The sequence below is a fragment of the Nilaparvata lugens genome, chromosome X (genome assembly GCF_014356525.2).
Source record: "Nilaparvata lugens isolate BPH chromosome X, ASM1435652v1, whole genome shotgun sequence".
Taxonomy (NCBI): Eukaryota; Metazoa; Arthropoda; class Insecta; order Hemiptera; family Delphacidae; genus Nilaparvata; species Nilaparvata lugens.
The window spans coordinates 66,306,585-66,333,307 of record NC_052518.1 but is presented as its reverse complement, the minus strand read 5'-3'; the positions used below and the strand labels follow the sequence as shown (position 1 = coordinate 66,333,307).

The 26,723-nt window shown below is 33.3% G+C and overlaps 2 protein-coding genes across 5 annotated transcripts in view; one reads left to right on the top strand and one right to left on the bottom strand.

The window, feature by feature from the left end:
* LOC120354397 (voltage-dependent L-type calcium channel subunit alpha-1D-like) overlaps positions 1-11,480 on the bottom strand; it is a 153,514-nt gene extending 142,034 nt beyond the window's left edge. The window contains exon 1 of the transcript XR_005572981.1: positions 11,150-11,480. The gene's annotated coding sequence lies outside the window, so the exon portion shown is untranslated. The remainder of the gene's footprint in view (positions 1-11,149) is intronic.
* An 8,321-nt stretch (positions 11,481-19,801) lies between these two features.
* Positions 19,802-26,723, top strand: part of LOC111053707 (RUN domain-containing protein 1) — a 58,705-nt gene continuing 51,783 nt past the window's right edge. For 2 of the 4 annotated variants that reach the window (XM_039441482.1, XM_039441479.1), the window contains exons 1-2: positions 21,340-21,497; positions 24,985-25,087. In XM_039441482.1, coding sequence (XP_039297416.1) covers positions 24,987-25,087 — 101 coding nt within the window. In that variant the 5' untranslated portion in view covers positions 21,340-21,497; positions 24,985-24,986. Of the gene's footprint in view, positions 19,956-21,339; positions 21,498-24,984; positions 25,088-25,950; positions 26,094-26,723 lie in introns of those variants that run through there. The other 2 variants (XM_039441481.1, XM_039441480.1) reach the window with 2 other exon arrangements.

Below are 26,723 nucleotides of genomic sequence, written 5' to 3'. Positions count from 1 at the left end.
TTAGCCAGAATGTTGTAATCGGAGGAGATTTCAATGTGGATGTTTTGAGGGAGGGTAAAAAGAAATCAGATTTTATAAATGTAATGAATATGAATGGATTTAGACATACTATAGAAATACCTACTAGAATAACTGAAACTTGTAAATCAGCAATCGACAATTTCATTAGTCTCAACAAAACTTCTATTAAAGTGGAATGTTTGATAACAGCTCTATCAGACCACGATGGACAAATTTTCCATATTTTAAACACAAATAATAAGTGTGAAGGATTAAAGACTGAAACAATGGGTAGGAAGTTTGGGAAGTCCCAAATTCAGCGCTTTATAAATGATCTAGATGAATTGGATTGGACTGAACTTTATCAGAGTCCTGTAGAAAACAAATTTTCATACTTTTCCAATTTGCTCAAATATTATTTTGATCTTCACTTTCCGTTTGGTAGAATAGTAAGAGCAAAACAATTTAGTAATAAGTGGATTGATAATGAGATTGTCGACGAACATAAAAGGCTAATTGAAATGCATCAGCGATACAGGAAAGACCAAAGTAATATAAACTTAAAGAAAACTATAAAAGCATCTAAAAAGAATTATCCTCTACAAAAAAAATTATATTGACTCAAAAATAAAAAAAATCAACAAATGTAAACAGAACAATATGGCAAATAGTTAACAATGAAACAACAAACAAAAAGGACAAGAAAGTTATTAAAAATATTGTACTTAAAGAGAATGGTATAGACATAGATGATCCGTATAAAATTTCAAACATGCTAAACAATGATTTTGTAGGGATGGTTGACACTCATGTCATCCCTTATCTAACCAAAAGTGACATAACAGATGAGAAAAATGAAAAAGTTACAAAATTATCATTTAGATGTAATACAATTGAAGAGAAGGACTTAAGTAAAATAATAGATTCGATAAAACCAAAGTGGTCATCCGGCTATGATGACATATCAATAAAAATAATCAAGGATGCTAAGTCATCACTCATCAAACCTCTTTTGCACGTAATCAATGCCTCAATTATAACTGGAGTGTACCCAAACGAATTAAAAATATCAAAAGTAATACCAGGAGATCCATCTGATCCTCTCAACTACAGACCTTTGGCCATCCAACCTGCCCTATCTAAAATATTTGAAAAGTGTGTACTAGTTCAGTTAATTGATTATTTTGAAACTAATGGTATACTTGACAAAGAACAACATGGCTATAGAAAAAACAGGTCAACCATTACTGCTTTGATAGAGTTCATAGAAAACATTTCAGAAAACTTAGATGAGGGATTAAATACTGTAGGAGCATTCCTGGATTTAACCAAAGCATTTGACAGTGTGAATCATAAATTATTATTAAATAAACTTCAAAATTACGGAATTAGAGGTAAAGAGCTTAGCTGGTTCAAGTCATATCTAGAAGGACGGAAACAGTATGTAAATATAAAGTATAGAAGCAATAAAAATCAGTACAATATTGGATCAAACTTAAAATGTAATAACTATTCTTTACCACAAGGATCGGTGTTAGGTCCATTTTTGTTTCTGTGCTACTTAGGGGGGTTGCCTAAATATATGTGCGATTTAGTTGAAAATAGTAAATTATGCTTATAGGCTACGCTGACGATATAAGTATGTGCATTGCTGATAAGGACTGGAACACAACAGAAATTAAATGAAACAATTCTATATCATTAACTAAAAAGTACCTAAATCATAGACATCTGCTACTTAATGATAACAAAACAAAGTTCCTCCATTTTACTTGTAGAAATTCAGAGGTAAAACAACTTAATTCCGTAAATAATAAGGAATAAGAAATCAAATTTTTAGGTCTATATCTTGAAAACACACTTAGTTGGTCCGTTCACATTCAAAAAATATGTAAAAAATTAAGCTCAGGAATTTTCACGCTGAGATGACTAGCAAAAATTTCGAACTTAGAAACGTTAAAAGCAGTGTACTTTGCAATGATCCACTCCCACATTTCATATGGAGTTGAAATATATGGAGGAACAAGCATCTCAAACTTAAATAAAATACTCCTATTACAAAAAGAAGCAATAAGAATAATTCGAAATCTTGATAGAGATCATGCAAGCCATTCTTCAGTAAGTTGAAGTTCATGACGGTGTACAGCCTGTATATTTATAGGACAATATTATATATAAAAACTAACGAATCTAGATTCCCACGGCAAGTAGATATACATAATTACAACACAAGAAATAAAAATAATTTTACAATAAAGAAACACAATAAGGAGAAATATAAACAAAGTCCAACGTACATGGGAATGAAATTCATTGGTTGTCTCCCAGGTTGCATAAGACATGAACCTGATAGATCAAAATTTAAGGAATTGCTGAGAGCATATTTGATGGATTTAGCATGCTACAGTATAAACGAGTTTACTGTAAAAAAATGAATTTTATACAGTCACTAATTTCTCTTTAGCTTTAAGTTAGTTTTTAGTTTTTGACTTTTTCATGTATGTTTTGGAAAGAAATAAATGATTGATTGATTGATTGATTGATTGATTGATTGATTGAAGGGATTCAAAATATAAAAAAATGAAAAATGGGAATGCGAAAAAGATTATAATAATTGAAACTCCAGAACTTATCATTTAATTAAAAGACATTTATGGCCTTAATAATTTTCTGAAAAACAATAATAATTGGCAATATAGCACTAATAGTTTTAATTTTAGATTACTCTCTCCTGGGTTATTGAAATCTATGTTGGAGATTCCTCAGTGATTGCTGCATCATCTGAGAAAACCCCGAGTGAAAGTGAGCTCTGTTCGAAATTAAAAGAATGCTCAAGTATAGAGATTTAGAAGAAAACAACCATTTCATTTAATGTTCATTGAAATCGACCACATCAGTATTTCACTTTTTGTGTAGTTGATATTGTGGTAATTATTCATATTGAATGAAAAAGACTAAGAAATTGTCAAAAGACCACAGATTTTTCTTAATCTGTGGTTTTTGACAATTTCTTAGTCTTTTTCATTCAACATCAGTATTTACTCATGAATTACAGGTAGCGTATTGTTAATCTATCAAGATTTGAGAAGATAATATGAGAAACTTATTGGTTTTTCTCTCAATGATTGTAATGGAATATTCCTGCCAAATCTCATCGAATTCTATCAACCCGTATTGCCGTAATTGCGTCACACCGGGGCAGAGAGAAAGAAGAAGAAGAAGAAGATTGTAATGGACGGCTTAATTGCTTTTAAATAATTATGAAAATATCACAGTTTATTTACCGAAAGTAGTGAGGTCTATGTTTTAACTCGGATTTGCTTCTGTCTGTCAGTATGTAACGCAATTACGGCAATACGGGTTGATAGAATTCGATGAGATTTGGCAGGAATATTCCTTTTTCAACTGCGCGTCAATGTATACACAAGGTTCTTTGAAATTTTGCATTTTAAGGATAATATGGAAAGAAAAGGAATTCCTCCATACTCTGATATCACTATACATATATATCATCTACTCTGAAGATAGGATTAATCAGACTATAGAATTATTCATAATCAATCAGCTGATAAGTGGATTACACAGATGTCTGGAAAAACCGTGCCAATTTCTATAAGGTCTACAGTTTCAATCAAAGACCTTAAAGAGATTTGCATCTTTAAGGTCTTTGGTTTCAATACCTTGTTTTGCAGTCATCCTATTACATTAAGCAAGCAATTTCTGTATATCTGTTTATATTTTTATAGCTGGTTATTTATGTTCAACGGATCTCGAAAACGGCTCTAACAATTTTCACGAAATTTGGAACATATACCGTAGTAGGTTTATGATATAAAAATTTGATTGCACTAGGTCTCATCCCTGGGAAAACTCACTGAAGGACATGAAAAGGATAACAATAATTCATCCTTGGAAAAACAGATGATAATTTTGTCGTCTGTCGAAACAGAAGATGCGTGTGTGGGAGAGAGACAGAATTATTTCCAGCTGTGTAATCAATCAGCGAGAAATATTATCTAGAAATTTTAATCGACTTGATCAAAATAATCTGATTTGTTGACATGACATGATAATCATTCTAAACTAGAGTATATCATAATTTTCAAAGTTATTCATTATTTGACAATTTTAAGTGAGTGTTATTTTGTTATTCAATTTGTTTGTAAATAATCTAAATTAGACCTTTTTTGTTTTTAAATGTTTGGACTGAAAATTGAACCTGAATGGAAGTGTATGTAACATAGCCTACTTTCTGGACTATTTATAGTATACAAAAAAATTAATGTATAGATAAAAATTCTGGGAAGAAACAGTTTTGGGCTGTGCCTGTTAGTCCTTCCCCAATCATTTTAAAGAATTGTGTTCTGTTTATCAATAGTTTATAAATAAATAACGAGCGAAGCTCGGTGTCCCGATATTGGTATTATTATGCGTGCCCATCATTATCAATATTCTCACTTTTGAAAAAACTAATTTAATAGTTGATTAAAAATAATCAAATGAACTCAATAATGCTGAAAAAATTATAATATTTTTTATTGTAAAAAATTAATTCTCATCAGATAGAAAGATTATCACAGAACTGGATGAATTATATCATATATAGAATACAAATTCAAACGTGAAATGAGTTTCTTTTCAAACAGGTGACATTGGATACTTGTGGATGATAAAACTGCGTGAGGTCTACTTTCCACAGAACTACTAAATACATTCCAGTACAATTATCTTGTTTCACAATCCAATATCGGGGCACCGAGCTTCGCTCGTTATTATTTTATTTATCGATAAACAGAACAAAATGATTGGGGAAGGACTAACAGCACAGCCCAAAGCTGTTTCTTCCCCGAATTTTTATTTTGAGTTTGTGTTTATATTTTACAGCTGGCTACACGTCAGTTTACGAATTTCGGGGATGAGATATTTTGATTTTCCACAGATGCACTCGCTCACTCACTTTATTATCCACAGACGACGAAAATCTCAGCTATTTTCCCAAGGATGAATGATCCTTTTAATGTCCTTCAGTGAGTTTTACCAGGGATGAGACCTAGTGCAATCGAATTTTTATATCATAAACCTACTATATTTCAAATTTCGTGAAAATCGTTAGAGCCATTTTCGAGATCCGTTTGACATAAATAACCAGATAAATATAAAAATATATACAGAGATTGCTCGCTAAATATAATAGGATTTCTAAGTAGAGTTCATAAGTATCTTAATCTTGCCATACAATAATTAAAGCTGATTTCATTCAACTTTATTATACTTTTCAAAGTTTTTGTATTCTACTCATTTCCATTGACAACATGCTCACATATCCAATCTTCCAGGAATTCTATCTTATATAAATATGCCTCTACATCCCCATATTCCAAGAAAATGGTATTTCTATGTTGAGGGAGCATATACTAAAATTAGCTTATAAGAACCAGGCAGTTGCTAGGAAATATGAAAAGATAAATCAATTGTTTCAAAGGTCTTTTGCTGGTTTTCAAATAAAAGGAAATTCAAAATGAAAAACAATACTAAAAAAATTTATTATCTTCAAAATACTCAATGTTCGATTATATTCACACTCCAGTAGACTACATTCAACACAGTAGAACTTCTATAATTTGTAGCCTAAGGGACCAAGCGTTGAAATTTTGGTGGGTGACGAATATATATCAAGCTTTGCAATATCAATATATATATTATAAACATCAGGCTCTGCAATATCGTGGCTGATAGAACAAAATACGAAAAAATTGTATCATGGATACTGTTCCCATCATTACCCATAATTAATTCATAATATAGCCTCTATGAATGGATATTAGAAAATATTGTTATAAATATTGATTTGACATACTTGTAAAAGATTTCAGAGATCAATACCTGTTCATGTGCGAGTTATTTAACCAGGGTGTCTCTAGTTATATTATTATATGTGAATACATAGAGCTTTCAATGAACTCATAACTGGAGTAATCAGTGTTACAATGGCATATTAGTGTATTTATCTTTATGGGAATACTAATTACAGTGTTTTTGATGGCAAAACTACGGATTATAGAGTTATCGAGAGGTTTCAGGGTACTCACTAATCTTGATAATTTAACTATTAAGTGAAGTTATTTTTGTTTTGTGTCAAGAAATTCACTAATAGCTCTATTATTTATGCTCCAAATAACTTCAGAAAAGAGAGACAACTGCACAAAATAGGAATGATATTTAACGAATTATACAGTTACAAGATAAGTCATCGCCTGATATAACTACGAAGAGAGATAGAAATGAGTGATAGGGTTCAGAAATAAATTGTCAATGGTCTTGTTAAGAATAGCCTACACATGGGGGTTCATCGAACAATGACCATTGTCTGAATAAAACAAGACAGCTCTGCGTAGTACAGTCCGTCCAAGAAGTGTAACTTAACCGTCTTGTTTTGGAAGTGCTAGAGATTCGATGTGTCTGACTTTGCCGTTTCTGTACGAATGTAAAAGTGTCCGGTTTTGGCGCCTAACGCACACGCCAATTCCAGACTCTTTCAAAACAGTGGACCTTTCCCTGTCGCTGGTGTACGGTGTCGATGGATGAGATAGTTGGTGTTCACTCCTGTCAGGGTCTGGGTGTGTTGGAGGACTAAGCAGGTGGCGCGTACCCGTTCAATATAATAGGATATTATTATTTTTGTCAGGATGAAGGGCTTATTTCCACCAACAAATCTCATAAATGAACCACAATAAATTACTCACAAAATACTAAAGCCAACAAAAATTATAATATCCTCCATTCGCTCCACAGGCGACATCTATAGTAATATTCACTTCAAACTCAGCATTTCTACAAAGCTCAATGCTTTCCGTTCAGCCAATTCTGACAGTTTGGAGTGAATCTCACTAGAGCATCTTTGTGTTTTATCCAAATTATACGTGTCTTCTGCCACTGATGTTACAGTGTAGATACTCTATTTTCCAATATCACAAGGTACTAACATAAATAACCACTAATGGTTTTGACTTACCTAACTTTCTGATATTGAAAGCATAAGTCAAAGGTGCATTATTGAATAATTATCATAGGAGAATTATCGAGAACATTAGTAATAATCATGAGAAATGAGTGATTGTGTCCATTCTAAATGTTGCATTTAATTTCAACATCACCTCCACTGCAACGCAAGTTGAGTGGATGAAAATAAATCCATTCAGAATCAAGTAATTCGTGAGGCGAAACTCTGTATTTCCCACCTACACTGCCAATGGGCTTATGCAAAGCAGTAACACATGAACCACATGATAAATACTTGCCATTTTTTCTACCAGACTATCATTGGCGACTTTTCTAGTCTTGGGCTTTCTACCCTAGAATGGCGTTGCTTTCTTGCCATTTATATTGGGACAGGTCTTGACAGGACACTTGATGGTCTACATTTTTCTTGGAGCGCAATCGATTTGTGCGATAGGAGCGCTATTCAGGCCATCATTATTCAGATCCATACTGTTTTCGTTGCATTTGACAGAGAAAAAGATAGATATCGTTCTAGAGGCCGCTCCAATTAAATATAAATGTGTGAAAATTTATTGATGGTATTGCATTTTTTATGATCTATCATTGGAAAAAACAGTACATCTCTTTCCAAGTTCTATGTTTTTCTCACAAAACGTTGTATTTGTCAAATATTAATAAATGAAATTGGTCCATCATGTCCACATTGCTGCATCTTAATCATTTCATCTAATAGGTTGTTTTTAATATTTATATTGGATAAAACTACTTGATACTTGAAATTGTTACAAAGGAATTCACTAGAGATTGATAATAATAAAAGTTTCAAATGTTTTCTATGAAATATTGTCTGTAGAAATTTCAAGTAATATTGCTTAACATAATGGAGAAATAGTTTCTCAAGATTTTTCTTTAAATCAAACAATAAATTGTGAAAAATTTAAAAGTTGTTCCATTTAGTACCTCTCAATAGGTGATAATAATTGATCATCAAAATATTGATGGTAAGTGATGATTGATATTTTTATGGGCCTGCTGTGATTTGGTTAATGTATTAAGGTATGTATATTCACACATGCCAAACCGAACGTCGAACAGCGCAGCGAACCGCGCAATTCGCCGAGCAGCGCGCGGTGCAGAGAACCAATAAAATACAGTCACCTGGTAAATATTTTCCAATTCAATAATGGAACATCTTTTCTGTTAATATATTTTGCTAATTTCCACTTCAAATCATAAATTTTTGTGAGTTTCAATGCTATCTGAAAACAACATTTCAAGACATAAATGCTTCAATAAATGATTTTTCTGAACATGATTAGAATATTATTTGATTTGTATTCTCTTATAATTTCTCGCGAATCAATTGATCATCCATTTTGAATCGATAGGTACTGAATCAATTATAACCAACTGAAGAATTTAATCGAGCCGGCTCTAGGATGCGATTAAATATCTTGTAACAAAGTATTTAGAGTAAAGTTATAAATATTATTAGTCACGATATTAATATTATAATTAATATTATAATTAATACTATCCACCTCGCTAATCCGATTTTGATCAGGGTCGTTTCGGATAAGCAAATTATTGGATCAAGCGTTTAATGTTTTATTTTTCAAATTATGTACCCGCAATACGAAAAACGCATTCTTCAATGAATGCATTCATATTTGCATCAATAAATTGTAAATCTATATGAGTTATTAATTCAATTATGATTCATCTCTCTTCATCTCAGTAGAATATTGATTTCATAAACTTATTTATTTATCCAGAAATGTAAAATGACATTGATAGGGCCGTTTGCACAGTAAAAGCATAATTCAAACTGAATTGGATCAGCTCGTGGCTTAAACTCAAAAGGAATCAAACTTCATAATAAACGAGACTTGATATGGATTTAATCCAGTTTGAAATGAAATTCCGTTGAAACTGGCACTATGCAAACAACACTAAAAGAAACAAATAGGTTTCTGCCTAAGGCACGTATGCAGATACTCGGTTTAAACGGAGAAATGTCAGCTGTTCGTTTAAGCCCCGTATGAAACACATTAGAATGAATGCAACCATATCTACAAGTAAACGTGGTTTAGCGTTAAACGTAGTGTTAGCATATGGCCCAAAATCCTGTTACTATTCCAATGACTGTAGTATACAAACTATCGCATTGTAAGTTATTATTCCATAATCATCCAATATAGTTTGATGAAATTTTATTGAATTTATCCATATTTTGTGAATTTTCATATCTCTATTCCTAAATGTAGATGTTTTTTCATTACAGTATCAGAGATGATAAAGATGAATATTATAAAAGTTAGTAGGTAATATCACAAAACGTTTTAAAATATTCAATATTTCGATTTTATATTCCCCATTTTCATTCTTGTATTTTATAACATAAACTTTTGATTTCAGATTACGATAAATCAATGATATGAATGGGCCTAAAGCATACTTCGATATTTAAAGCTGAAATACAGCCCAAGTTATAGGTTTTGAAGTAGAATACATTGTATTCTTAAACCCACTGTGTTCATCGAGTTGATAAATGAAGACAAAAGTCGATATGATAAGGAATTGATAGGATGATAAAACAGTACAACTGCTATCAATGGAAATTTCAACAGACCTAGCTTGTCATGCAAGAGCTATAAATAATATTATATTAATAAATCCAAAATATACAATCACATCTTCTATTTCAGAATTTCCTTTCGCATTTAGGTACAGTTAAATTCAATGAATACTTCCTGTATTTTTATTATTTCATCAGAAAAAATATACAACATTTTGCTAGAGCTATGATGATAGTTTTATTTGATAACTAGCAGGAAACCCGTGCTCCGCAAGGGTCTACTTTAAAACTTGACAAACTGAAAACTTAACGTAATGAAATCATGTAGAATTGAGAATAGGCCTATGACTATCCTCGGTTAATTAATAATCTATATGCAAAATTTCAAGTTAATCAGTTCAGTAGTTCAGACGTGATGACGCGTCAAACATAATTTTCCTATTTCGTAAGTGTATAAGCCAGTTCTTTTCTGTATTATAGTGAAGATTAGTAGATAATAATGAAGTGTAATTTTCGGCTCTGAATTTTCGAATTCATTTCAATATTTAATGAAATTATGGAACTGTTTTGTGTCACTGGCTTTATAATAAAAACCTTCAAAATTAAAAATTTATCATAATTGATACTTTCCGGATCATTGTTGACGGAGTGGAAAAACGTTTGGCATGAACACAAATCGGACATAACCTGGAAATTTGGACTATATATTTCTTAATTGGTTAGAGATAGTAAGGGCTATGCCTGTTTTTTCTTCAACTACGTATTTTTATCATTAAATGAAACACATAAGAAATAGATAATTTTATTGATTAGAAAATCTACAGTTACCGGTACAGCTTCTGTATTCGGTTCCTTCTACATGTACAGTAATACAATATATAACTTCATGTAATCGTATTTACTTGCGAAAATACAAAAATAAAAAAGCACGCTAAAAAAGTCATATTGAACTTAAAACCCAAACATTAAAGAGAATGTACAATTGGGCACAATTTACATCAATATTGAAATTATATTATATTGTTCAAAGTGACGACTATTTTTTTATTTATAGATCGTAACATGATATGGTAATAATGTTTAACGCTATTGGTAATACCGTAATATAGTATTAACGTTAAAACCATAGTTTATATGGTTTCTTATGGCTGTGAAATTGGCTAGCTATTTATTTTCTTCTCGGAATGATATTCAACTGTACATCAAGTGATCACAACTTAACTTATTATTCAACTAATAAGCCTATCCAAGAATATGATTTTTTTGCCATTATAACAGAAAATGATTAAATTGTAACATAATATTTTAATATGACATACGGCCATGTATTATATAGTTTATACAGTAGGTACTTCAAACTTTATTTATATTATTTTTATTCCCTTCTTATCTATTTTATATTCGGAGTCCCGCTTCATTTACTTCTGTTGAAGAGAACATCTCATTTTATTCTATATTTGGGATTTTTTGCACTGAACTTTAATAATTATTTTTCTCAGGATGTTACCAGTCCCTCACACAACAAATGTTATTGGAAAAAACATGCTGATTGAAAATTGATCTACGTCTTACCTCAGATATGTGGACTCACAAATTGAAGACATCAATATCTTGCACATTTCACGCTACCTGAAAACGTTTTAGGTAATGAAAGTTAAAATTGGCAATACCGTGATCAATTATCAGAACGTTTCAACCGACAAGGACAAGCCACGAGCTAACTAACCAGACTGAGAAAGATTTTTGTGTTTACTGACCGATCAACGAGATAGGAGCACTAGCTCTGACGCTGTCTAAAAATATATCAAACAAACATTCGCATGCTAGCGCTATTCGAACCGTAGACATTGCTAACAGTTCATGCCAATAAATCATTTCGTTAGATCACTTTGAGGAAATGAAAATTGAAGACCGACTCTGTTTGGTTTGGCGCTGGCTGTATCATCCAACATTTGGAGCTTGCAACTTCTACATAGAAGGTCTGGCTACTTAATTTTCAATCTGGACACTGAAAATTTATTTGTCAAATCTGCAGCGAGTGTTTCCCACTGCTCCAGATAATCCTTGTTGAATCTTCCCGCATTGTTTTCAAAATCAATTTTTTTTCAAAATTTCAAAAACATTATTTCACTACCGTACATGACTCGCTATGATAGGATTAGATTATTTTCTATATTAACAATGAATTTTCAAATACTTCACATTTTCATTCTTTACATGACTAAACATGGTATAGTAGGTAATTTTCCATGAATAAATTATCAATTTATTCAATATTTTAATTTCAAACATAGAAACACATTATCTTCTACTTGTGTAGAATGTAGAGTTAACTCATCCCTGCGAAGATACAAATCAACAAACCTATGAGAAAACAAAATTGTTGAAATCTCGATAAAAATTTGCATGTTTAATTTTTTAAATAAAGATAGAGCAGAATAATCTTAACTAAAAATAAATTTGTTTATTACTTGTCGGCAGACTCGCATCGCTCGCCTTTTTCGTCTAGCCATGGGGCTCCACCCCCTGGACTCCCGTTTCAGTCTTCTTGAAAAATCTAGAATAATGCATTGAAAAACACTATAAATGGAACCCTTAAAAGTAGCATTGCAATCGCTTGGGTACCCAAGCAGGATTTGTGTATCGAGTTTGTGTATTTCAAGTTCAGTCATCCTTGAAAACCATTTGGCAGAATCCTAGAGCTCTCTCCACATAATCTCTTCAAACTCTAGCTGAACCTCTGTAGAACCTCTGTTCTGAAGATACAAAAGTTTTCTGTTGATTTTTGTACTAGAAAAAGCGGAGAAACTAAGAAAAAACAGGTAAAACGCTGATTAAGGAGGTATCTTTGGCATTATTTCCAAGCACTCTCAACATAACATTTGTACACTTCAGTTGAACCACTGTACCAAATTATTACAAAAGAGGAAAAACGCAGAAAAAACACTGGGGAACACTAAGAAAACGCTGTAAACGTTGTAATTTCTAGACCCTTTCAACTGAAATCTGAACTTTTGTACCAAATTTGAACATTTCCTGTCAGTTAGTTCATTTAAAACACCTAGAAAACTCTAGTTATGATTGTTTGAAATGTTGATCCCTGAGGCGCGCTTCTCCACTGGGAAATACTAAAAAATGAAGTGCATCCAACAAGTGATTCTCATAGAGGATGATTTTATGAACTCATATCATTGTGCAAAATCTAAATGTGAGGATTTGGTGATGATAATTGAAATACAAGGAGCATTGTTATCAGGTAGTGTGCCTGGAAATCTATATGATATAGAGCGCTCTACCTAGGTCTCAGATTGTAGAACACAAAATTACGCCCAGAGTAATTTTGAAGTACCGTATACATTTCATTGTAACAATGAGAAGATATTATTAATCGAAAACTGAAACTCTTCAACATTGATTTTTTCTTAAAATTTTGCCCATTTTTAAAAAAATTTATACATTAAGTTTTCATTGAAGATAGAAAGTTCCGATTGATCTCAACTCCTCAATCTCAATTTTTCAGATCCAAAAATTGATCTCAAATCCGATTGATTATTCAGAATTTCATGACCTAAAAAAAAGGCACCAGTGAATTTTTCTGTCCAATAACTGGATTTCGCGGAAATAGCCGAAACCGAAAACTGGCAAATGAACCGAAAATAAGAGATTTTTGGGCCTCTCTGTATCTACCACAAGTAAATTTTACATGAAAGAAACTGCTCTGGACTTTTCATTAAAAATACCTATAACACTCTAGTTATGATTGTAGGTGATTGATTCTAGGCCTACCCCAACAGTATTGAAGAATCAGGACAATATAAATTGTAAGCACACCTTTTTCTTCATGTCTATATTGACTGGACTATAATTTGAATTTAATATTGTATTACTTAATCATCTTTTCCCATAATCTAACAACAATCTGTCAACTGTGTAGAACTATAAAAGGGTAGAACTGACATGTAGAGTAGGTTAGGTAAATAAAAATATGAATAATCTGAGTACCCTTTTCAAATTATTTCATCAGGACATGTTTCGGCTACTAATGTCATGATTATTCAAAACTAGCCCTAAAGAAAAAAGACAATTAGGTTTGGTAAGGTTGTTTAGCCATGGTAACTCAGGTGGTAGGTTAGGTAGGTTAAGTTGAGTAGGGTAGGTTAGGTAGGGTAGGTTAAGTATGGTATGTTACAGTTTTGTCTGAGATTTAAAAAAAAATTGAGACACATTTTTTGGAAACGTTAGTCACCCCTGTCATCCTGGTTGAACTTTATTAAAGGTATCTCATGATTCTGAACTAAAAAGGTCCATTTCAATTTCGGTGTGAAATGAGCGGTTCCATAGTTGAAAAATTTGAGAAGGGCATGGTACCCCCTAAAATTGATAATTTGCAAGTTTCATTATCTTACCAATAGTTCCAACTACATATGAAGACTACCAAATAAAAGCCCAATGCAAACTATTCACCCAGTTGTCTAGAAAGAAAAAGTGATTTTTCAAAATTGGGTCGTCAATTTGAGAAAATTAGGTCAAATTGCAAAAATACCACCTTTTTTTCGACTTTTTTCAACCTAGCCTGTGTAGGATCATGTTTTTCGGGCTTTTGTATCAAGTAATGACCTTACAAATTCTGTAAATTTTCATTTTTGAAATTTAAAATATTTGGACACCCCTATTGAATCGATTCTCTTCAAGAGGACTCTCTGTCCTCTTTCTATAGTGAGGAGAATGATAGCAGAACAATGTTGCCGATCCTCTGTCTTGTCAATGCCTTCTATAGAGGGTTGCTGATACAGGTTTATTGATGTAATAATAACTGTTCATTCTCGTTTAAAATAATAAATTATATTTTATTAATCAAGAAATTATACTATTAATTTATACTATTAATAATTTTAATAATTAAGATGAAATATTCTGCTAATTTATTATTAATTCTACATTGTTAAAAGACGATCTGGCAACAGAGTGAAGCGATCTACTTTGTTGAATGATAGACAAGGATAGCAATACAATTGCTAAACAAACACTGCCATTATAACGTGGACCTCACTATAATGAGATAGTTGAGAACATTGTGAGATGCATAGTTGTGTTTGGGATTTTTTAAATTTTTAAATGTCAAATTTTCTTTGAATTGATTTCTCCTGGGCCCCCCTTTGTATTTGAACAAATCTCATCCATGGATATAGCTATAGTTAGACATGGTGAGCTTAAAAAAACATCCAATGATTATTTGTGGGAAGCAAATTTTAATGTATCTCAATAATTTGGTGGATAAGAGGGTGTCAAGGAGGCAGACTATTTAGGTCTGGTGGTTTTCCTGTAGCTTCTAGTATGCCTTCCAACTGACTTAGTGTTCACTTTTTACAAGGAACGAGCAGTTTTGGCTGATAATTTCAAAAATGTTTGATGAAAACGACCTTCCCTTGGCCCCCCTTTGAATTTGGTTGGAGTTGATCCATGAATACACAAATCACCACAAATATTGGGGAGCTGAACAAAAAAGCTTGTATTGAACTTTTTGTGAGTCTGATTTAAATGTTTCCAAAAAAAATTTGGGGGGTCACATGGGTAAAAATTTTCTAGTTTTTTAAGGTTTTTCTGTAGCCTTCAGTGTACTCTCCAACTGATTTTACTTCTTCCAGACAAAGAGCAGTATTGGCTGTGAATTTCTTGTCATTTGCAGCATTATAAAAAAATTTTCGGTGGCATTTCCAACCTTTCTCAAGCCAAGACTGCTCGGCTTGAGGAAGGTTGGCAAAGTCACTGAAAATAATGTAAGTTTTTAAGTGTTTTTTTTTTCTATCTATGTCGTGTGTTTCCTGTTTAAATGAGTATTAAATATAATATCAGTCTACAATTAGTCAAAATAGCAAACTTTAAAATTGGGAATTGGCATTTACAGAATTGATAAAAATATCAATATTTAATCAAATAATTATGTATTAATTGCAATTTCGTATGATATGACATATTAATAGAACTATATAGTATCCAATAGTACTCCTTTTTTGATTGAACTAAACAATAATATTCATTGATTTGTTTCTTTTTTTGAGTTGTTGCACATAAACGAATACTGTTCGTTGCCAGTATCAGCATCAGCTCCAGTCACAGTGATCGGTAACCGTCTTCACAAAGAAGCAAATAACCGACTGAATGAAATGGGGAAAACCCGCTAACCCGCTACACAAAGTAGAAGATTACTTAGTGCAGGGACACACGATCCGGCGACATCGCCGTCCGGCGTTTTCGCCGTCCGAAGCTTCGCCGTCCGGTTGCAAGAAGTACACAGGAAGGCATGGGGCAGAACACACGACGCCGGCGACGCCGGCGACGGCGAAAACGCCGGCCCGGCGAGAAATTGACCCGGCGATATCGCCGGGTATTCTCTACTTCGCCGTCCGGTTTTGCCGCCGGAAAGCAGTAGCAGGGCATTGTACTATATGGAGATGAACACACGACACGGCGAAAACGCCGGACGGCGCTGTCCCCACCCATGCCACTTCTTTATTTATTAACATTTGTAAAGTTACAAATGGGTAGGGTAGGGTTACAAGGGTAGGTTACAAGGGTAGGATTGTAAGGGTAGCTGCTACGATATTTTTCTTCTGCAGGGTTTGCAACACTGATTCAACCCTGATTCAACTGGTTGTGTTGCCCTTTTTTCGTTCAGTGTCGAGTATAATATTGTTGTTACTGTCTAGTTTCCAATTTTTTGTTCCTGTCATGTGTGCTGACAACGTAGACATGGACCTATTCATCAGCCTTGTTGCTGAAAAGCCTGGAATCTGGGACCGATCTTTAGAAATATACAAAGACAAAAACAAAACCAGAGATAGCTGGCGGCAAATTTATTCTGTTCTGAATCCTGACTTTGAGGAATTGGAAGAAAGCGAAAGGAAAAACTATGGTAAGTTTAATTATATTAAGGGGAAAAGTGGGGGGCTTGAGACATTTTTCATTATTCATGTATAATTATTGCAATTCTACATTGCAAAATTCCACTATTTATCTATTGCATTCTATAATAATATTATATTATCTTCATCTCATGTGTATAAACGTTCATTAAAATAAGAATATTATAGTAAAGGAAAATATACAGTATAAATAATTATATATATAATATATATATATTACATTATATTAAAAAACTTGTTCTGGTCATCCCTGAGCAGCAGAAATAGAGTATAAAATGCACCATGGAACAGTCTTTTTTCTACTATTGGATGAACCCAGATGTTTCTGTTTCTGGTGTGCTTCTTCTTTCTCCTGTGGTGGAGCAGAGATATCGCAGCCAATTTCTTCCGTCTTGACAGAGTCATTTCTGAACAGCGACTGTCCTACAGGAAGGAAATATTCATCCCCAACAATAATAATAATAATAGGAAATAATTGCCGCCGGGCCCGGCGAAAACGCCGGACGGCGATGTCGCCGGATCGTGTGTCCCTGCACTTACTTCTTCTCTGTGCCCGCTGCTTGCACAATCGCTGTGTGAGATAAGACAGAGCACCAGTGGCGAAGCTAAAGGGGAATCTAAGAGTCTGAGACTCCCCAAAATTAATTATGATTGATGTGGTTATATTATTTACTATTAGCACGCATATATTTCATTGCAAACTTGGATAAGAGCTGGCCAGACCGCCTTCCAAACTGTTTTGTGGGTCTCTGTCTGGCCGACAGCCGATGAGCCGACTGGCTATCTATTTATTCAACATGATGAGTCTCTTACTTATTAGACTCTCAATTCATTCATACTGGGCGTGGCGTATTGTATGGTTGCTATGACAACGTGATGTAGCACCATAGCTACGAAGTAGGACTTGGAGTCTAGGCTCTCAGCAGCTCTCTACAACTGTGTTCATAGTTCGAGTTCCGTCCGTATCGATGTCTAGATCTCGATGTATCCAAAGGTCGACATCGAAGCAATCAACTTCAAACATCGATGCTTTTCAAAATTTGAAGATTTCAATATTTCAAATAAATCAGTTGGTTTGTGGCTCGTGTCTTTTTCTTAACCTACAAGTCGGTTTTGGCGGTTTGCTTTGGTTTACTCAACAATAATGAAACCAAATCCTTTTCCAATTCCGGAATTCTATCTTCAATTTGTTGAACCTTTAGCATAATTTATTGCTTATTTCTTGATAATTATACAATGGATGAGTGTAATGATCTGTTGAATTATACAGCTCTGAAAGAAGTAAGCCGTAATCTTTAGTGTTCCTAGACTCCCCTTTTAGTTATAGGTAGCTTCGCCACTGCAGAGCACTGTGATTGATCATTTCGAATAATATCAACATATTGCCATTTAAAAGCAAAAACCTTAACTTCATCGCCTTTCTACCTTTGAAAATTAACTTCATCACCCCTCTACCTTTGAAAATTCACATTCATCCTACAGTGTGAGTTGAATCTTGCCGCGTTGCCTGCATCAAGTAGAAGGAATTCATTTCTCTGTGGCCGGAATGCAATCAGCTAATCGATACTCGGTCCCAATCAGCTGACCGTTACCAGGTACTCTGTATGTTTGGTTTTGATGATGTATTCCTTCCGACTGTTCTACAGCACAGAGAAGACTGTTCTACAGCACAATTCCTCTTCTCTGTGTCTACATCAGCTTCTCTGTGTCTCAGACCTATCCCTTCTCTGTGGTCTCAGATACAGAGTAACGGCCAGCAATGGTCACAGTTATCACATAGTTATTCAAAAGTATTCTTTGAGTATCTATAGTGAGGTCCATGTTGTAATGGCAGTGTGTGATTTGCAATGGTGTTGCTATCCTTGAGTATCATTCAACAAAGCAGATGGCGCTTCCTCTTTCACGCATTGCAAGGTTGCCACATCGTTTATCAACAATGTAGAAATTCAACTAATTGACAAATAGGGTTAAGGGTTACGTTTCATTTAGGTGATATTTAATAATGTTTCATAAGGATAGGTTAGGTTTTTGCTTTAAAATTGCAAAATGCTAGAAGGGGCTAGGATCCAGGTAGAGTTACGTTTTTGTTGTTTCAAAGGTTTCATTTAGGTTACATTTAATAATGTTTCATAAGGATAGGTTAGGTTTTTTTGCTTTTGAATTGCAATATGCTAGAAGGGGCTAGGGTCTAGATGGAGTTATGTTTTTTTTCGTTTCAAAGGTTTTATTAAGGTTATATTTAATAATGTTTCATAAGGATAGGTTAGGTTTTTGCTTTGGAATTGCAATAATGCTAGAAGGGGCTAGGGTCCAGGTAGAGTTATGTTTTTTGTTGTTTCAAAGGTGAAAGGATAGGTTGGGGGTTGGGAGTTTGCTTTGAAATCCAAAGTATTGAATGTGAAAGAGTTAGGGGTTAGATTTTTTAAGTTATATTCAATGATGTTTCATGAGGCTAGGTTAGGTTTTTGCTTTAAAATTGCAATATGCTAGAAGGGGGTAGGGTCCAGGTAGAGTTATGATTTTTGTTGTTTTAAATGTGAAAGGATAGGTTAGGGGGTTAGGAGTTTGTTTTGAAATCCAAATTATTGAATGTGAAAGGGTTAGGGGTTGGGTTTTTTCAAGTTAAATTTAATAATGTTTCATGAGGCAAGGTTGGGTTTTTGCTTTAAAATTGCAATATGCTAGAAAGGGCTAGGGTACAGGTAGAATTATGGTTTTTGATATTTCAAAGGTGAAAAGATAGGTTAGGGGGTTGGGATTTTGCTTTGCAATTGCAATATGCTGGAAGGGATTACGGGTTTTTACCAAGATTTATGTTTATTAATGTTTTAAATATGAAAGAGGAGGTTAGGGGGTTAGGTTTTGGCTTTGAAATGACAATATGCTGACTTATTTGTAGTGTTTTTCAACATTAGTTAAATAACAACCGTTATATTTTATTAATTATATTATTGAAAAATACTCTTTCTTTTATTTGATGAAATGATGATAATATGTTGAATATCTATTAAATCGAATTTAATGATAAATCATCATTGGATAATAATATAAACATCAAAATGGAATGACGGCTCCAGTTACGGTGCTCGGTAACCATCATCACAAAGAACGTTACATTCAAAGAACTGACTGAATGGAACGGGAAAAACCGTTACTAACGCATGCGCGATACGGTGTTGTCTGTGACCGAGTGTGGTTTGTCTGGTCTACAGCTGATTGTAAATCAGGTTAATCAGCTGATCTATGAAATGATGCCAACTCACTTAATCTTCTAACATGTTAAGTGTTAAGTAACTGATTAGAAAACGTAAACATCAAACCAAGTTTATTGAAATGATTGATGAAATGCTAAGAGAATAATTTATAATTAAGATGGGAAATATTATTATATTTTGGAATTCAGAATTATAACTCAACGCTTGTTTAGTCTGCAAAATCGTTCAATGTAAGATACGGTAAGTGAAAAATCGATTATTGATTGATATTTCTTGAAGTGATGTGGGTCCAACAAATAACTCGTTTAATATAATAAGATAATAATATATTGCAGATATATATCATATAACTAAAGCAGCCAATGGCTAATCCATGATATCATCCTTTTCGTTGTTCTGCTCGTAAATCAGTCATCCCACACATTTAAGGAGCTTCTCTTTGTCTCAGAAACAGAGTAACGGCCAGTATTTGAGTATCTATAGTGAGGTCCACGTTATAATGGTAGTGTACGATTTGCAAATGTGAAAGAGTTAGGGGTTAGGTTTTATTTAGGTTATATTTAATAATGTTTTTTCAGGATAGGTTAGGTTTTTGCTTGAAAATTGCAATATGCTGGAAGGGGCTAGGGTCCAGGTAGAGTTATGTTTTTTGATGTTTCAAAGGTAAAAGGATAGGTTAGGGGGTTAGGATTTTGCTCTGAACCACATGTTTGTGAACATGTTCATGAAATGAACCACATTTTTGTGAACATGTTCATGAAATGAACCAAATGTTTATGTTTTGTTCTAAAGATGACGAACAAATCCAAAGTATTAAATGTGAATGGGTTAGAGGTTAGGTTTTATTCAAGTTATATTTAATAATGTGTTATTAGGATAGGTTAGGTTTTTGCTTTGAAATTGCAATATGCTAGAAGGGGCTAGGGTGCAGTTAGAGTCATGTTTTTTGATGTTTCAAATGTGAAAGGATAGGTTAGGAGGTTAGGATTTTGCTCTGAAATCTGAATTATTAAATGTGAAGGGGTTAGGGGTTAGTGGTTGGGTTGTTTTGGATTATATTTGATAATGTTCCATAAGGTTAGGTTAGGTTTTTGCTTTAAAATTGCAATATGCTAGAAAGGGCTAGGGTCCAGGTAGAACTATGCTTTTTGATATATTTTCAAAAGTGGAAAGATAGGTTAGGATTTTGCTTTGAAATTGCAATATGCTGGAAGGGATTAGAGGTTTTTCGAATAGTTATGTTTATTGATGTTTTAAATGTAAAAGGGGAGGTTGAGGGTTCGGTTTTTGTTTTGAAATGACAATATGCTGACTTAGTTATAGTGTTTTTTAACATCAGTTAAATAACAACTGTTATATTTTATTAATTATATTTTTCAAAAGTACTCTTTCTTTTATTAAATAAAATAATAATATATCGATTATTATATTGAAGTAAATGATAAATCATTATTGGATAATAATATTTTCATCAAATAGAATGACGATTGGCTCCAGTTACAGTGCTCGGTAACCATCATCACAAAGAACGTTACATTCAAAGAACTGACTGAATGGAACGGGAAAAACCCGTTGCTAACGCATGCGCGATACGGTGCTGTCTGAGACAGAGAGTGGTTTGTCACATTTACCACCCACTGACCCACTCGCCTACACAAGATAATCACTAATCAGTTATCAATACAATAGCAGTTGGAATGACAGTAAACTGGATTGCAGATTGTTCATTTTTGTTAACATATTTTGTGGTTTAGCTATAAAGGTATTAGCTGTCAGTTGCAGGTAAGAGTACAAATTTTATCATAAATATTTTGAAAACTAACCTAATTAGGTACTTCATTTGTTGTAACTCATATTCAGAAGCATCTTATTGAAGTTTGCTCTATATCGAAGTTTTAGTTCGTTACTGGATATGCAAAATTATAAATTGTCTACAAATCTACTATAGCCTATGATCGATATATTTGAGATTGTTGATTGATAGTCTTGGCTTTGGCTTTAAGAAATATGATTGGAGTAGTTCAATATATATAGTAGTTCAATATTATTGATATGATATATTTTGGTTTATTAAGCAACTTTTTAGAATAGAATATTCTATTTGTATTTGTTCCATTGAAACATACAAAGAGGTTGGTTTATTTTACGTATATTGGCCTACTGTGCAATATTGATTTATAAAAAAATTTCAACTAAAAGAAAGTACACAGAAATCTTGAAAGTTCATTCTGTTAAATTGTTTAGAAAAGTCTTCTGAGGGTTTGAATCACTAAATCATTCACAAATTGTCAATATTTCAAATAACTGAATAAGTATGAGAAAATGTTATATCTCATTTAGTTCGCAAGTCAACTCATAGGCAAGCTTAGTAGTTCTCTTAATCCCCCAGACCATCTTGAAGATATTCAACCAAGTACGCTCTTCTATAGAGTTCAAATGTTCAACATCCAAAAAGAGCTTGGAAATAGTATATTTCGCACCTAGAGCAGAAAATGAGATTTTTCCAGCTCGAAATCGGTTTTCAAGTCCGAGGCCGTAGGCCGAGGACTAGAAAAGATTGAGAGCTGGAAAAACATTTTTGCCCGTGGTGCGAACGATATTTTTCGCCACACTACAGGTATTGCTGACAAAATAAATAAAGAATACAAAATAAAGAATACTCGTTAAGCTATCGTACCTATCTCTTGATTTTAGTGGTAGAAGATTTGCAGTCAGGATTTCAGATTCTTTTAAAATTTCACTGGGAATACCACAGTCATCTTCAAGCATTTTTGAAAATTCGGAATGCACTAATCAACAATAAATAATTGAATAAAACTGGTTGCGAAGCGAATTAGTTTGATTCGAAACTGGAACTAAAATCATGGCGACTTCAGCTTATTATGAAAGTGGACACTCGCCCGATCTAGCGGATGACTTATTAATAATAATTAGCGCGTTGTTTCCAGCCATAAGCGGCCGGAAAGAGACAACTTTCTGGCCTAGACCGGAAAAGAAACCCTTTTCTGACGTCGTCTGCAAACAAGGTCTTTCAGATCTACGTAGGGACTAGAAAACAGCTGCTTTCTGTGCAGTGTGGCGAAAAGATTATTCTTAGCATGCAGGTTGCAGAGCATGCATATTTCCTTACTTGAGAACTTTGCTGTGTATCCCTCATGATAGATTCTAGAGTAGTTTGTTTGGGCCAATCTCAGCTGACTTGAGTCGTATTTTCCAAATATTTCTTTGGAAGTTCAAGTACAACTCTCCTGTGCCTATAGTGAGGTCCACGTTATAATGGCAGTGTACGATTGACAATACTGTTGCTGTCCTTTTCTATCATACAACAAAACAGATAGCGCTATTTCTCTCTAGCTTTGCAATGTTGTCTGTTTGCCAGAATATTCTATTTTTACTTTTGACAGTGACTGTACAAAAGTAACAAACAATTCTCAGCCGCCATTTTTCCTTCATTCTATCAAAATACTTTAGTACACAAGTCGTATAATTGATTTAAAATGTATTTTTGAAACATTGAAATGATTTTTAGTCATTACCGTATAAGAAACACAAATTAAAATACCTGAAATGACATTTTAAAAGTTGATAACTAACCATCCTAGACTTCATCCACGCTTCAGTTAGCGTACACGTGTGTTATTTCAAAATTATTTCCATTGAAATTTTAAATAGGATTTTTATTTTTCTATTATTTTTAAAAGAAATTGGAATAGAATACCAACCAAATAACTCAATTTCTGTTGTTTTGAAATTCAGATTGGTGTATCACAGCTTTTTGAATTAGCCGCCATTTCAGGTTTGTATAAAAATAAAAATCTGATCTCAGTTATGAAAGCAAATTTCTGAATCAAATTATAAAAAAAATATATTTAATTGATTAATTTGACATTTAAAATAATTATTCTATCAAGGAAATGATAATTATTATTAGATCAAATTTAATGGGATGAATTGAGTAGCAGCTGTGTACACTCAGTGGCAAAATGGAGAGACTTGGCAACGATTTCTCCCATCTTTCTTCACTGCCATTATAACGTGGACCTCACTATAGGCTGTTTATATGCTGGAAAAACCTGTTGCAGCGCGAGTTCAATACCCGATTGATGACTGTGAGCAATTTGTTTTCTTGTATTCTTCCACTTGCCGAGCTACATATTTCTTGGTTTTGACTCTATGAAGCTCATTCGCATGCCCAGCAATAATAAGTTTCAGATTTAGTTGAGATACCCTATTATATTTAACTTTGTGGGCATCAAATCCAACTCATGTAGCCTCTCAAGACATTTTATTATTGGCAACCTTCTAGCTTCCATCTTCTTCACGTTAAGATACCACAACTGCACTTTCTTCAGGACCACACACTCACTGTGGTTCAATCCTAACTCAATGCGTATTGGTGTGTTATCTCTCTCCAAACGTACCTATATAGTGATTCTAAAAAATTGAGTCTGTTGACACAAAATGATGGATCCCAGACTTCAGCTGCATACAAAAGGGTAGATGTCACTATGGACTGATAAAGTCAAACAATTGTCTCCAATTTGCTTTTTTTTTGTAGCAATACAAATCTCCTTTATTTTGTTTGATACCATATGTGACTTCTTGCGAGCCTCCTCCATAATTGCACATAAATGAACCCAGATAGAGAGAAAACAGTTCCTAAGGTTCCTAAGTAGCCAGTCACTAATTGATTGTAGTTTCAATTTGCTGATCTTGAAAATCGATCTATCCTCTGTTACCTCTGCAAGCTGCCCTGCAAGACACCTTTGGTTTCATTAATTCCTGATTCCATGTCTTAATTGTACGATCACAAAGTCACATAAATATGGACTTGATTGGACTATCAAATGCCTTTTTATAATCCACAAACATGGTGAAAACTGTCCTCTTTCGAAGTTAAGTAGCTATATTTAATGCTGAGCTGAGCACAAATATTTTGTCTATGCATCATCAATCCTTCCTGAAACCACTCTGGAAGTCTACCTTCAAATTCCGCCGATAATTTTGATTTGAAGTATGAATAATTTTGTACACTTTATATGTATGGCACCATATTATTTATCTTCGATAAATAAAGTCTTATTTCTCTCTTGTTTGTCTAGCTGTTCTGTTGTTGAAGCTGTTTCCTCAATTTTCCATTTAAAAATTGGTCAACAATAATTATTGAAAAAAATAATTATTCGAAATACCTTGCTTAAGTTTTTGACACCAATTTTTATTCATTTACAGTTTGCTTGAGTTTTTGAGACCAATTTTTATTCATTTACAGAAATGAGCGAAGAACATTTGGATTTTGAAGTTGATGAATCAATGTCAAGAATGAGTAACGAAGAGGGTTATCTAGATGACTGTGTTATCAATTCACAGACTTGGTAAGTGTAATAAAGTATACCATATTCTAGAAAGAGATAACAGAATTGAACATGAGTTGGATGGTTTGCGAATGATAAGTTATTTACAAATCATTCATATTTAAAGTGAAACAATAATAACATGTGAAAATAAGAATAGTTATTAGTCTATACTATCCCATTCTTCTCATTTTCACTACAGGTACCAGTCAGTGAGTGGAAAATTAATAGACATCTGCATTTATTCAAGGAAACACTTCTAATATTATATTTTTTCCTACAGTTACCCGAAAAAGTGCTCATTCCCGCATCAATTATAGTACGCAAAATACCTTATTCCCACACCCAGTGCGGGAATGTAGATTTGAGTGCGGCAAAGTACTTTGCCGCACTCCAAATTTGCAACATAACAACACAAAATAGTTAACACGCTTTATGACGGTAGAGTGCGGCAAAGTAAAAGAAATGTTGGTAAACCTGAATATTTTGATGGCTGGAAATTTTTGTAAAACAGCTGATTATTACCGTGAGATATTGGATAATGAACAGTAAATAAACAAGAAGTTTTGATAGTATTCAATATCAGTATTTTATTTCTATTCAAGTTATCATAAACGATTTTTTATGTGTGAGATGCCTATTTTTTGCAACTGGAATACATTGGAAATATTTATCGACCATTTTTATGATCAAGGAATCAAGTATTTTTATAGCTTTATTTACTTTTGTGGTTAGGTTACTCGTGTTAGTGATACTAAAGCTGTGATTGTTATATTTTCAAAACAATAATGTATCCATTAGGTTTGAAACATAAATATTTACACTTCAAAAAAAGTTATTCAGTTTTTCAACTCCCCGTAAAATATCTACTCACATTTTCGTAGAACAACTTCAATGAATGCCGTTGATGAATAAGAAGCAGAATACAGAATAGATCTCATTGAATCCCGTAATCAAAAACACTGGATTTACAATAATATCCTGTTTACTCAACAGTGACTTGAATGATTGAAGTTCAGCATTTCAGGTAAATGTACTGTCTATATAATATAATTTAATCACGTTTTAAAGAATGCAGTATAACCTTACTTGGGCATATACCTACGTTACATGCGGTAGGCTACTGAGCGCTTGGCCAGAAAAGCAGAAAGATCTAATTATTGACAAGTTTACTCATGTATTTACAAAAAATAAAACAAGCTGAAACTATATTTTTACACTAATATACAGTATAATATATCATTCAGACTCAAACTTGAGGATATTTGGAACTGGAATAAATAGTACACATGAAAATTTCATAGATTGGTCAGGTTAGACTTAAGTCTGTCCTGAGGGCTGATCACTAGCCTAATCCTTAATCAGTCCTTGGCATATTAGCTTATTTATTTATTTACATTAATAGAAAAATTAAAACATAAGCTTACAGCTTTGATCACATAGACAAATTAATCAATAAAACAAATCAATGGGCACCGTATAAGTATAAGCAAAGTTTTGCTGCAAAACTTTTGTGTTTTCGGATAGAAGAATATTAAACTGTTAGTCACGGGTGAAGTATAACGTTTGTAAGGCTCATTAAAGGCTCAAAAACATATCCAGACAAGTGATATGGCCTTTTCTACACTTGCTGATGACTTCTTGTAGATGAAGTATC